At 52.4% G+C, this 13,739-nt stretch overlaps 2 protein-coding genes across 3 annotated transcripts; one reads left to right on the top strand and one right to left on the bottom strand.

Annotated features, from left to right (window-relative positions):
• Positions 1-857: 857 nt before the first annotated feature.
• Egr2 (early growth response 2) lies at positions 858-4,674 on the top strand. Of its 2 annotated transcripts, none has more exons than XM_004657866.2 (2): positions 858-1,416; positions 2,793-4,674. In XM_004657866.2, the coding sequence occupies exons 1-2, from the start codon at positions 1,248-1,250 to the stop codon at positions 4,037-4,039; spliced, it is 1,416 nt and encodes a 471-aa protein (XP_004657923.1). In that variant the 5' UTR covers positions 858-1,247; the 3' UTR covers positions 4,040-4,674. The 2 variants fall into 2 exon arrangements, with proteins under 2 accessions (XP_004657923.1, XP_044993498.1); XM_045137563.1 differs by lacking the exon at positions 858-1,416 and adding an exon at positions 2,459-2,481.
• Positions 4,675-9,987: 5,313 nt separating this feature from the next.
• Positions 9,988-12,278, bottom strand: Ado (2-aminoethanethiol dioxygenase). The gene has a single exon (XM_045137508.1). The coding sequence runs from the start codon at positions 12,154-12,156 to the stop codon at positions 11,344-11,346; it is 813 nt and encodes a 270-aa protein (XP_044993443.1). The 5' UTR covers positions 12,157-12,278; the 3' UTR covers positions 9,988-11,343.
• Between the last annotated feature and the right edge of the window lie 1,461 nt (positions 12,279-13,739).

Genomic DNA, 13,739 nt, shown 5'->3' with positions numbered 1-13,739 from the left:
GCGCCGCAGTTGCCCGAGGGGGCCCGGGAGCGCGGACTCGGCGAGACGGGGTCTCAGGCCCAGGATTTCTCTCCAAACTCCTGCAAACCTTTCTGACCCTCCTAGAATCCAATCCCCCGCCCCAAACCTCAAGGTGCCCCCCAAAAAGACTTAAACAAACAACCCCAACCGGTTCCGTTTTCGCTCCTGTATAAATAGAACAGACTTTCCAAAAAAGCAATACCACATTCACTCTTATCACCGCCACTTCTTTCCACCAAGTAATTCAGAAAAAAGCAGTCAGCTTCCGTGAACGCCGGGAGCTTTTTTTTTTTTTTTTCTGTCTCTCTCGCTCGCTCGCTCCCTCGGTCCCCGTTCTCTGCCTGCTTTTGCTTGCGGTTTTGAGCTGCCAAGAAAGTGAGGAGGGGTTTGACTGTATGTAGTGTCTCGGCTCGGCTCGGTTTCTTTCCGAAGTTTAATTTTCCGGAATGGATCCCAAACAAGGGCTGGGGAGGCGGAGTCGCCTGCACCGGATCTTCGCCTTTTTTGGGAAGTCTCGGAGAACCGGAATTCCTCCGCGCCCCGGGGAGGCTGAGCCAAGAAGGCAGCCCGCGCGCTCGGCCGCGGCGGGGTCTGCGCTCCGTGCCACCCGCGCGCGGACCTCGGCGCCCCGGGCCCGGCCTGCGCCCCCCTCGCCGCGCTCTGCCAGACCCTCGACCCTCCGCCGGGGTCCATCCGCCGCCAAACGGTAGTAGCGAGCCCGCGCGGCCGAGCCCGTATGCAAATCGGCCATGTGACGGCAAAAGCCGCCAGGCCCGGCCCTGTTCCTCAGTCCATATATGGGCAGCGACGTCACGGGTATTGAAAACCTGCCCATAAATACTTGGAGCCTAACACTTTCCGTCTGAGCGAGCCGCAATTGATTAATAGCTCGGCGAGGGGACACACTGACTGTTATAATAACATTACACCAGCCACTCCTGGCTTTGCAACAGGCGGATCACAGACAGGAGAGAGTCAGTGGCACATAGCCTTTTCTTTTTCATCTTTCAGAAGCCAACGACTTGTTTGCTTAGTTTTATTTCTGTTGGAGTTTTTTTTTTCTTTCTTTTTTTGTTCTTGTGCGTGTGCGTGTGGTGGTCGTTTTCTAAGTGTGGAGGGCAAAAGGAGATACCAACCCAGGCTCAGACCAACCCCTCTCTCCAAAACGGCTTCTTTGGCACTCCAGGTAGCGAGGGAGTTGGGTCTCCAGGTTGTGCGAGGAGCAAATGATGACCGCCAAGGCCGTAGACAAAATCCCAGTAACTCTCAGTGGTTTTGTGCACCAGCTGCCTGACAGCATCTACCCGGTGGAGGACCTCGCCGCCCCGTCGGTGACCATCTTCCCCAATGCCGAGCTGGGAGGCCCCTTTGACCAGATGAACGGAGTGGTCGGAGGTAAGGCACGAGGTGGCCTCTTCGGAGGCAGTGGGTGCTGAGCGATGGCTGTGCAGGACTCGGGGGAGAGGATGCGGACACGAGGTGGACTGTGCCCACTGCGCTAGCTTTCGAGACTGGGAGTGAGTGCGGGAGGAGCCGGAGAGAACCTGGACCCCAGAGAGGCCGGAGGCTGTGCGCTCCAGCAGAGGCACCAGGTCTCCAAAGGCATCCGCCTGCGTGCGCTCAGGCGCGCCTAGCCAGTCCCAGGCGGGCGCAGGGCTGAAAAGGGGGGAAAAGACGCTCCTCCCGGGCCTTGGAGACTGGCATAGGTCCCCTTCAGCTCGTGGCACTTGGGGGGCCTCTCCCCTTGTGATATAGGGGCAAAGTGGGGGCAAACTTCTGGACTCTCGGGGAGAGCCGCGCATCTGGAGAGCCAAGTGGCGGAGATGCGCCTAGGAAGCGCGTCTGCCGACGTCTCCCGGGCAGAGCCGGCTGGGGAAGATCCCGGAGCGCAGCGCTGCGCTCCTCGCGCGGTCTGCAGGCGCGCCCCCACCCGGGTGCCGCCCGCGGAGTGAAGGGGGTTAGCAAGTCAGGGGCTCCGAGAGAAGGTGGCACAGCAGAGCGAGCACCTGCGGGAAGCAGCCCCCGGCCTGCAGAGGGAGGCCCGCGGGGGCACCGGCGCCACGGCGGCGTTTCCTTGGCAATGCTGTGCCGAGTCGCCTCCCGCGGCCCCCGCGCCTTCCTCGAAGCCCAGCCACCGGCCTTGGGCTGGGGCTGAGATGCGCGCGGGTGTCGGGCGAGGCTAAGGATGCTTGGAGGCTCCTTCCTCCGCAGCCCCCAATTCCCACCCGCATTCATTAGCCCAAGCCCAGCGGGAGACAGGGAGGGAAAGAAGGCGGGGGTGTGGGGGATGCGGAGACTCGAGGAAAGTCATCCGCCCACCTCCGCTGGGGTTCCCCGCTCCCTCGGCTGGAGCCTTCTCTGCACTGGCTGGGATTGGTTGGCCCTTGGGTAGTGTCTGTATCGGTGCCCCAGTGGTGAGACCACCCGGCAAATGAGTGGGGGAGGAGTTCTAGGCAGCAGGTGGGAAAATTTGTAATACTGTCTGTTTTTATTGGGGACTAAACCCACAGATGGCTGGAGGGCGGGGGGGGGGGAGGAAGAGCTTTCTGGTGTCTTGGCGGTCATGACGAGTCCCCTCACTCTGGCTAACAGTCTTTAGGCCTCAGTTTCCCCACCGGTTGGACTGTGATCTAGCTCTGTAGTGCTGAGATCCTGAGACTTGGGGGGGGGGTGGCGGCTCCATGAGCTGCGGTGCGGTGGGGGGAGTGTGAGAAGCGATTCTTGACAGCCTTCTCATTGTCCCACTTCCGCTCTGCCCTCTCCCTCCCCAGATGGCATGATCAACGTTGACATGACTGGAGAGAAGAGGCCCCTGGACCTCCCGTATCCTAGCAGCTTTGCTCCCATCTCTGCGCCCAGGAACCAGACCTTTACTTACATGGGCAAGTTCTCCATTGACCCCCAGTACCCTGGTGCCAGCTGCTACCCAGAAGGTATCATCAATATCGTGAGTGCGGGCATCCTGCAAGGGGTCACCCCTCCAGCTTCAACCGCAGCCTCGTCCAGCGTCACCTCTGCTTCCCCCAACCCACTGGCCACAGGACCCCTGGGAGTGTGTGCCATGTCACAGACCCAGCCTGACCTGGACCACCTCTATTCTCCACCGCCGCCGCCGCCTCCTTATTCTGGCTGTTCAGGAGATCTCTACCAGGACCCCTCTGCGTTCCTGTCGCCACCCACCACTTCCACCTCCTCTCTGGCCTACCAACCGCCTCCTTCCTACCCATCCCCCAAGCCAGCCATGGACCCAGGTCTCATCCCTATGATCCCAGACTATCCTGGATTTTTCCCATCTCCGTGCCAGAGAGACCCACACGGCGCAGCTGGCCCAGATCGCAAGCCATTTCCCTGCCCCCTGGACTCCCTGAGGGTCCCTCCTCCACTCACTCCATTGTCTACCATCCGCAACTTTACCCTGGGGGGGCCCAGTGCTGGGGTCACTGGACCAGGGTCCAGTGGAGGCAACGAGGGACCTCGGCTACCTGGTAGCAGTTCAGCAGCTGTTACAGCTGCCGCCTACAACCCGCACCACCTGCCCCTGCGACCCATCCTGAGGCCTCGGAAGTACCCCAACAGACCCAGCAAGACGCCAGTTCACGAGAGGCCCTACCCGTGCCCAGCAGAAGGCTGTGATCGGAGGTTCTCCCGCTCGGACGAGCTGACCCGGCACATCCGAATCCACACTGGCCACAAGCCCTTCCAGTGTCGGATCTGCATGCGTAACTTCAGCCGCAGTGACCACCTCACCACTCACATCCGCACGCACACTGGGGAGAAGCCCTTCGCCTGCGACTACTGTGGCCGCAAGTTTGCCAGGAGCGATGAAAGGAAGCGTCACACCAAGATCCACCTGCGACAGAAGGAGCGGAAGAGCAGTGCCCCCTCCTCGTCCGGGCAGCCTGCGGCCGTGGGCTCCTGTCCCGGGGGCTCGCAGGCCGGGGCCAGCCTGTGCAGCAGCAGCAGTACCATTGGCGGAGGGCCTCTAGCCGCTTGCTCCTCTAGGACCCGGACTCCGTGAGACGAAGCCTGGGCTGACTTGCCAGGTCCTGTAGGCCCGAGAGGCCCTTCGTCCACTCCAGCTGCATGACACACACTACCCCCCTCCTTCATCCGGCAGTGGGCAAAGGACCTTAGTGGAGCTAAGCCCTGCCCCTCTCTCCCATTAGAAGCAGGTCCTTCCTAAACCCTAGCCCATTTTAGTCTCTCTTAGGGGAGCTGACTAGCATCGCGCAGCAATGGGGAAGCTCACAAGGCTGTTGGACGAGAGTCCCTCGCCTAGGTGAGCTGTCTGAGGTCTGACCTTGCTTGGAAGGGCTGTTTGATGAGGTTTTGCTTCCCTTTTATTTTGACCCTGGATGTCAGTTGACCTGAGACTTTTTCTGCAGTAGGTTGGGAGATGCTGATCCCTTCACGCAGGACAACCAGAAGGACAGGCAAAATGAATGTGCACTTTATAGCGGGGGACTGGTTTGGTGGGAGAGGCGTCCGGTGAGCAGAGGCTGGCCTTTCCTGCCACTGTGTGGCCCTCCAACAGCAAAGCAAAGCTTACGTGAATGTGTCCCGGCCCTGGAAGCAAGGTCTTAGAAACTCGGAGAACAGAGTGCAATGTGATGGAGGGACACGGCAATATGAGAGCTCCTTCGTGTTGTTAAACATTAGGACTATTTTTTTTTCCAGTGTATATCCACTCAAGATTTTTGCTTATTTCTGATGTGCACTGTTCTCCAAGTTCTGAACCTTTGGGAAAAAAAAATGTAAAAGCATTTATGATCTCTTGCAATGAGTCAGGTTAACTTATTTAAAGTGGGTTGTACATATATTCTCTGAATGTAAGCTGCATGCAACTGTATTGGAAGTGTCCTTGGTGCCCTGTGTGGTGAAGACAATGTTACAGGGTCTGCATGTAAATAGGACGCCTTACTCTGGAAAAAAAAAAATCACTCCCTGGGTTAAAGTATGGCTGTATATTTCTGCCTATTAATATTTGGAATTTTTTTTAGAAAGTATATTTTTGTATGCTGTTTTGTGACTTAAAAGTGTTACCTTTTTAGTCAAATTTCAGATGAGGATGTTAGATGTTACAGCGGCTGATCTGTTTGGTTATATGCTCCTAATAGTTGTGGAAAAATCAATAGTCTAACGTAAAACCACTAACTGAAGTTCAGATAATGGATGGTTTATGACTATAGTGTAAATAAATACTTTTCAACAATATTTTTTTTTCTGCAGAAATCATTTATGCACTATTAATGGGGTGGAAGTTAAGTCATTCAACTACAAACCCAAACTAAGTACCGGTGGGCTAATGAGCTTTGGTCACAATTGTCCCTCCTAATTTTTTTTTTTTTTTTTACTAACCCACAAACACGCCAACCCTCTCACTTCAATCTCCATTCATAGTGTTTGGGGATTCCCCCCATGAATTAGTGTACAGTGGGGAGGTGTTGTTTTGACTCATGGTTCTGTCCTGTCTAACACCCTATAGCTTCTCTCTGTTCCTGAGTGGGCTCTGGAGAATAAATAACTTACAAACAAGTGCCCACTTAGAGATTACACACTTGCAAACTGCTGTCAGAACTCGGACCAGGGCCTGTCAAGTCAGATGTGGCTTTGTGGAAAGTGTGGTGGTGTGGTCAAGCTGGAAATGATTAGGGGGTTCCAGGATTGGTCTTGTGACCACAGAAAACTTTCTGAATGTACAATCAGCTCTTTAGATCAAGAGAAAAAAAAAGGCTCCTAGACACTGCTGACAATAGCAATGATGGCTACTGGAGGGATCACCCCAGGACTTGCGTCCAGGCCTGGCTTCCCAGGTGATTGTCCTCTATCTGGAAGGACTGTGATGGCCACAGGGTAATGGATCTAGAAACCATTGTCAAAGTACCTAAAAAAGACACAAAGCAGGCTTTCCAGTTCTCAAAGGGCAAATCTTTAATCCCAGCACTCGGGAGACTGAGGTAGAAGGACTGCTGTGTGTTTGAGGAGGACAGCCTGAGACTGATTCCAGGTCATCCTGGCCTAGAGCAAGACCCTACCTCAAAAAAAAAAAAAAAAAAGAAAAAAAAAAGTCAAAAGAGGCAAATCTAAAGTGAATAGGCAAACAGCAGGGTACCCGATGATCCAGGACAATAGCACTTTTGTTACTGGAAGCCTTCTGTGAGTTTTTTTGGTTTTTTGAAGTAGGGTCTCACTTTAGCCCAGGTTGACCCAGAATTCACTCTGTAGTTGCAGGGTGGCCTCAAAGTCATGGCGATCCTCCCACCTCTCACCTCTGCCTCCAGAGTGCTGGGATTAAATGTGTGAGCTACCACGCCCAGCCTCCTGTGATTTTTAAAACACAAAATAAGCAAAATATCCTTATTCTGAAAACTGTACTCAAATGTCTAGTACCCACATCTTTTACAAATTAACACAGTGGAGCACCTGCTTCTCAGCTGCACCTCAACAGACCCTTCCTGCGGCCGCCCATTACTGTTCAGACTTCCTAAGTGGGAAGGGCTGGCCTGTGTGTCCCAGCTGCTTCTAGAAACCACCTTTTGCCCTTCCCTTCACTGCACTAGATCTTAAGAACTCAGTTTATGAAGGTCACTACCCTATTCTTCTGCAGTTTTTCTGTCTGTAGTTCAAGCATGGAGAACTTTCCGGGACTAGAGATTGCAACACCAGTGACTTGTGACTCTATTCAACTCAACTCCCAGCTGTTAGCATGGCATCCTTCTTGTTTTACCCAGTTTAAGTATGAACATCCCAACAGCTGCTTTTAACCAGTACTATCCCCCACCAGAATGTCATTTAAAAACATAGCAGGCTGGAGAGATGATTTAGTTCTTGCGGCACTTGTTTGCAAAGCCTAAGGACCAGCCAGGCTGGACTCCCCAGAACCCACAGCCAGTTGCACATGGTGGCTTAGAGCCCTTGCACACCCATTCTCTCATAAATAAGTGAAAAATTAAAAATATAGCAACCCATTTTTTGTGCAATATGTAAACATCTCAAACTTTGTCATTTTCAATAATCTAAGCCACAATTTACAAAGAAACAGACCAAATGATTAAGGACAGGATTGAAGGCATTTAGGTGTTAGCCACACTGGTTAGTCATTTTTACCTTGGCCCTGTGTGTGGCACACCTTACTGAGGAAGCACACCTCAGTGTTTGCTCAGGGATACCTGTGGCTTTCCCAGGTGTTAACATGTTAGGTCAGTACCCCACATCACATTTTTTTTTTGTCAGCTTAAAAGTTCAGAACATTGTTCACAGACATTTCGTTTTTAAAATCTGCTCAAGAAACAGGAAGGTCGCTTCTTCTAATCTCTTACCCATGCTTTCTGGAATAATATATTTCAGTCACTACCAGATTCTATTAAAAAAAGTAACTTGTGGAAAGCAATCCCTTCACAAAACTCCTGAGGTGGTATGATTCGTATCATAAATAGGTTGATCAAACCCAAGTTAGATTTATACACCAGGGTAATTTCAATATTCAAACTGCTAATGAGATAAGGCAAATTGGTATAGTTAAAAGCTGCTGCAGAATTGTGTCAGTAGTTCAGTGTGTGTATGCGTGTCAGAGGTCAGCATCCACAGATACCTAAACCACTGTCAGTCAAAACTACATACTACTAGTTTGGAGTGATGGCTTAGTGGTTAAGGGGTTCGCCTGCAAAACCAAAGGAACTAAGTTCGATTCCCAAGGACCCACATATGCCAGATGCACAAGTGGGCGCATGCATCTGGAGTTCACTTGCAGTGGGTGGAGGCTCTGGCATGCCCATTCTCCCCCTCTCTTTCTCTCTAATAAATAAATAAATAAATAAAATATATTTTAAAAAAAGAAAGAAAAAACTACATACTATCAAATCCTGGAAGGAAAAAAATCAATATTTAATATTATTTCCTTTAAGGATAAAAGTCTTGTTCTAGTTTAAGTTTCATTCAAAAGCAGCTTTTGACGCTTGCTGGCGAAGCCTAAGGACTCAGGTTCAATTCCCCAGTACCCACATAAAGGCAGATGCACAATGTGGCACATGCCTTTGGAATTCATTTGCGATGGCTGGAGGTCCTGGCGAGCACATTTTCTTCCTCTTGCTTTATCCCCCTCTCCCTTCCCGCCTCTTGTGTAAATAAAAATAAAAATGTGCATGTATACATGCACACGCATACGTGAGAGCAGTAGGAAAAATGCTGCAAAGTTATAATAAATGGCAAAACTAAATAAAAAAACCCCAAAAGCAGCTTTTTTTCCATTAGAGCAAAACAGCATGATTAGATATTAAATTATTTCACATGTGCCTTGAGGTTACTCTCAAATGCATACACTATTTATTTGTACTATTTCTTGGACTTTAGCACATGTTGGCCACTAGTTTTTAGTACACTATTTTACAGTATACAGACGGTGAACTTTTTTGAAACTAAACAAAATGTAGATAACACAATAGGCAACGTTTTCCTTCTTCGCTTTGCAATAACGAGCATTTACCTCAGCAACTTGAAACACGCCTTTATTTTCCATCAGTACACTGACTTTACTCAGAAAAGTAAACGCCCCTGGATTTGAAGACTGGGTCTCATTAACAAGCGGCTTCCTTCTGCAAACAGTCGTTCACTGACCAGTGTCGGCTTCTGTGTAACCTAAGCTCTGGATGGAGCAGGCACAGGAGTGACTACTGCCAGGGAGAAGGTAACAGCAGTGGGCAGGAGGGCCAGAGCCCAGACCCAGCGTCACGACAGAGTGGGGGGCCAGTGCTGTGCATTCTAAGGGCTAGTCAGTTCTAAGACCTCACAGAATTTACTTCTCTTCATAAAACACATGTTACTTTAAAAGCAGGCTACCATTTTCATTAATAAACAGCATTTGACATATAAAGTCCTTAACAGGCTTAGTAAAAATTGATCCTCCAATAGGAGGATACACAAAAGTTTGCATTGCTGTAGCCAGTCAGATGCAGTATGCGAGGCCTCCCAGTGCTTAACAGTTTCCCCACCGTGAGCGGTACTTATTGCATTTGTTACTGAACAGAAAGGTCCAGCAGCTCAGATCGCTGTGCTCATCAGTCTTTTCTGGTGATTTTTATCCCATGGTTCCCAACACAGTGTCTGCAGGATGAGCTGAACGGCAGCGGCGTATAAAGGCAGTTAGACTAACAATTTCTGCATAGAGGTGCGAGGATTTTCTGCACACTGAGTAATGAGTAGAACCTTTCCAAGTGGCTCAAACACTTCACATTTTGTTTCCACCATTAACTCATTCAACTGATGAGTGAAACCAAAGTTTTACCTTCTTATTGAACTACATAGGAAGAGAGTATTGCTGTTTTCACCCAGAACAATTTGTGATTCTTTTGAAAAGCACCTTAGGTTTTTTTTTTTCTTCTGCTTCCAAACTACATATATATATATATATATATATATATATTTGCAATAAAGCCCTTCATAACTTTTATTACAGTTCTAGTTCCAGGGCGAATTTCTTTGTTTATGGTACTCCAGGTTAACACACATAACCATCAACAGTCTCTGTAAATGAATCAACTTCAGGAAAAGAGAATTCTGAAAAGGTACACATGTAGGGATAATCCCATACATTGATAGCTGTGCTATGAAAACAAACCTGAAGTTTCCTAATCAACATTTGTATTTAATTTTCAAATGAAGGCATGAAGTGCTGCTTCCCACCAACCAAAAGGTATCTAAAAACCTCACTGCAGGAAGACACCTGGATGTCCAAACAACCAGTAACTCGCCATTCACCAATAATCTGCTCTTTTATACTACTTTAAAACTGGAAACAAAGCCTCCTTCAGCCTGGCCCTCTGTAACCGACTGTGCTTAGAGAGGCCCAAGCAGTTTCCCTGCAGGGTCAATGAACACTTCCCACCAATAGTAAGTCTCATCTTATTACAGATATTGGAACTCTACCGTTACATGGGCAAGTCAATCAAGAGGGCTGAGACAACAGCTGGGCATATTTTAATGTGTTTATTTCTAAAGTTTGTCTTTGTGAAAAGGTTTGTGAGAAGGTAGTCCTATAAATAGTAAAAAGAGCTCCATGGCCTGAAGAAAAAGGTGTTAATACATGTGTAAACAAGGGAAGTTACTCAGCCTATCCAAGGACAAAAATAAAGTCACAGATTGCACACCTGTGCGCTGCTAGAGACGGGAGTGGGAAGCGTTTCATCTCAAGTGTTGGTGGCTACAGAGGCTAGGAGCATCAGCTCTCACTTCCGTGCCTTCTACCTCGCCTAAAAAAACACAAAAAAACCACATCAGAGGAATCAGCGCTCACTGTCAGAGAGGGACCAGACATCAACCCGATGGGCACAGCGGGAGCCCCGGGAGAATGAGAAACTGTCATCTGTCTCTCCTCCACTTTCACAGGAAGATACTGGAAGTAGACTATAGAGTTCCAAAGCTGGCCAGGGCGCTTTACATTCAGGTATTTGGAAGCATAGTGGATTCAGCTCCTCTGAATCCCAAAGGACACTGAGAGGGGATAACCACGTGAGGATAATAGTCTTTGTTTTAAAGGTGAATCTGCAACAAAAACAACCTGTCCAAACGACAGCCCTCACCAGGAAGACAAACTCAGGCTGGCCTCACTGAGACAGCAGGTGAGACTTTCTTCCTGGAGGCTGCCCTGGGTAAACCAGAGGGGCTACCAGGCAGGAGAAAAGAAATCTTGTCCAGGACATGCATAGTTGTTTTAAAGGTGACCCCAAACTCTGAAAACAACTTATTTTCACAGGGAATTATGTACGTTGCCTCACTTGAAGCCTAGTTTTTACCACTGACTTGAACTAAACCCAATTAAAGGTCATGCAGGCAATAATAAATTAAAACAGTAAGGAACAGACGGTTATATGGGTGAGAGTAGAAAACGAATCCTTATCACTATTTAGTGTGTCTTGTATAGAAAGGGGAATAGAGGAAGAATATTTTCATTATGGCTTTGGGATGGAAGCACTTGAGGAACCTCTGCCCCACTCCCTAAAAAACAAAGTCCTGGGGGCAGAGACAGTACCAGGAAGCAATCTAGCCTCCCGCCTACCCCGCCCCCACAGCCATGCCCGGAGGCTGCGGTCCAGTGGCCCGTGCTTCCCAAGGCTGCCAAGGAAACAGCTGCACCGGGTCCCTCCAGTAGATCTGAGTGCCCAGGCTGGGAGGAGCGAGAGAGAAAGAAAAAAAGAGAGCGGGGGGGGGGGGGTGTTGGGAGGGAGAGAGGAGAGAAAGAGAGCCCTTGGGTGGATGGCGAGCATCCAGGTCTTCCTTGATCAGGGCAGTCAGTGCCAATCTCAGGCTCACCACCGGGGCACCGCCGCTCTAAGGGAAGACCTTGGGCCCGGGGTAGGGTTCTCCCTCGCACCAGAAGTCATCAGCTTGCGGGGTCTCCAGGAGCCACACCTCTCTGGGCAGGTCACAAGCAGAGCTCGAGGCAGAGGTCTCCTTGGGTCTGACGGGCTCCAGCATTCGGTAGTAGTGACAGTCCCTGCCGTCGTCCGGGTCGTAGGGCGGGGCCAGGATGTCCAGGAAGGCGGCGGGCCCGTCCACGGCGTCGATCTGGTGCAGGTTGTCCCGGTGAGGCGTGAGGATGCACGGACCGCTGGCTTCGGTGTACTCGGCCCGGGAGCGCAGCACTCCGGGGCGCGCGGCCTCGCGCTCGCGGGGTTGCAGCGGGGGCTCGAACTGCTGCTCGGGAGGCGGCGCCCGGGGCCGCTGCTCGCCGGCCGCAGCCTCCAGCTTGTCCATGCAGCTGATGCGCACCGTGCCGTAGAGCACCTTGAGCATGCCGTGCATGCCCGGGTGGTCGTGCAGCGGGATGGACGTGCCGCTCTTGAGCAGGAACACGCCGAGGCTGAAGCCGTCCGTCTCGTAGATGTGCATGTAGGTCACGGGCGGCAGGTGCGGCGGCAGCGGCTGCCGGGGGGCCTGGCGCGGGGCGATGTTGAGGTCCTCGGCGCGGACCTGGGTCAGCAGGTGCTTCAGCTTGCTCAGGTTCTCCGGGAACCCGGCGCCCGAGGCCGGCTCGGCGCCCGACGCCGCTCCGCGGTCGGAAGCTCCGCGGCCGCCCCGGAAGGTGAGGCAAGCCTGCCGGGCGATGCGCTGGATCAGGGAGGCCATGTTGTCTCGGGGCATGCTCCGCGGCTCCTCCGAGGGCCCGGGCCGGCTTCCCGCTCCTCCTCCGCCACCTTTCCGCCGCCCCTTGCGATCTCCCGCGGCCGCCACGGCTGCCAGCAAAGCCCCCGGCGAGGCGGGGAAGCCCCGCAACTCCAGGGCCCGCCCGGGCGTGCCTCCGCCGTCCCCCGCCGCGCCCGCAACGGGCCCCCGGGGCGCGCTCGCCTCGCGCCGCTCCCCGCCCTTCCCCCGACCGCGCACGCGCGCGCACGCGCACGGCCCGCGGTCCGAACTCACGCTCGCCGCGCAGGTACGAGGGGCCGCGCGCGCCGCGCCAGGACTTTTCCGCTTCGCTCCCGGCGCTCCATTCATGCGGCCCGTACCGTACCTACGACGACGGCGGCGGCAGCGGCGGCCGGGCGCGCCGCGGAGCATGCCGGGACTTGTAGTCCGCCCCTCCGCCCGAGCGCGGACAGGCTTGCACCTCGTCCGCTGGAGAAAGGAAAGATCGCGAAATCGTTCATTTTTTATTTTTGTTTGGCAGAAAGTAACCTGTTCTTAAAAGTCTTAAGGTGTTTTCTTGTTGGAGGGGGAACAAAAACCTACTTGTAGGCGTGCTATCGCTGGCGACATATAGAACTACAACTCCCGGCATCCCACGGCGTAGGTGGGAGACGCGCTTCCGGCAGCTGGCCAGCGCGGTGGTGCAGGCTCTCGGCCACTACGGGGGCTGGGCCGGGGGGTCGTTCACCCTCTGGCGCCGCTCGGGCCTGGTCGTCCAGCCGGGGTCGCCTTCTTCTGCCCTGGTCCTTGGGAAGGAGGCTGCTGGGTCAGTGTTAGCTGCTTGGTAGGCCGCGCTGTGTCCACGGCGGGGACTGCAGGGCGGCGCTTTTGTGCTTTTTCTGTGTCTCTGGAGGTGAAGGGGGTCGGCCGGTCCCTGGCGTCCACCCCGGTTACTCAGCCCAGCCGGGCCCAGCTGTTGTTTGCCTCGGGGCCGGATGACGCGGCTCTTGGTTGCAGAGCACGATGCTTTCCTGGCCGGGAGGGCTTCGGAGGCCATGCGCTGTGGTCATGCATTCTGTATACTCGTGGCTCTCAAACCCTGGCCCGCCTGAGTAACACCTGTTTTGGAGCAAGGAGCTTTTTGCCTGTGTAGATCCCTGCCTGCCACCGAGAGATGGGTTTTCTTTCTTTCTTCTTCTTTTTCTAGGTGGTCCTTGGGCATCCTAGGAAACTCTTGTGAAGTGAGTTCACCGGGCCGAGGCACTCTGAGATGTGAACTTCTGACGTTAGCGGCTGATGGATGGCTGGAGGACAGGCTGCTAGATACCATGGCATATTCAACTTCACCCTGAGTTTAAGGTCCTCCTGGACTTCTCAAACTAAACATGGCGTTCTTGGACATTTTGTTATTGGATTGGCTCCCGTACTAATCCAGTTTAAATAGGCAAGCTTTTTCTTAAAATGGGTTATGTAACCCTGGCTAATGAGTACTCAACAATATTCCAGGCACTATGTTAAGAGCCTTACGTAATGAATGTTATATTATTCAATCCCCACAGAAGCGCTTAAGAGCCAGGCGCTAGTATTATTACTCCCCTCTT

Source organism: Jaculus jaculus, chromosome 18 (assembly GCF_020740685.1).
Source record: "Jaculus jaculus isolate mJacJac1 chromosome 18, mJacJac1.mat.Y.cur, whole genome shotgun sequence".
NCBI lineage: Eukaryota > Metazoa > Chordata > Mammalia > Rodentia > Dipodidae > Jaculus > Jaculus jaculus.
The sequence above is the reverse complement of the archived record's forward strand: the minus strand, read 5'-3'. Positions and strand labels throughout refer to the sequence as shown.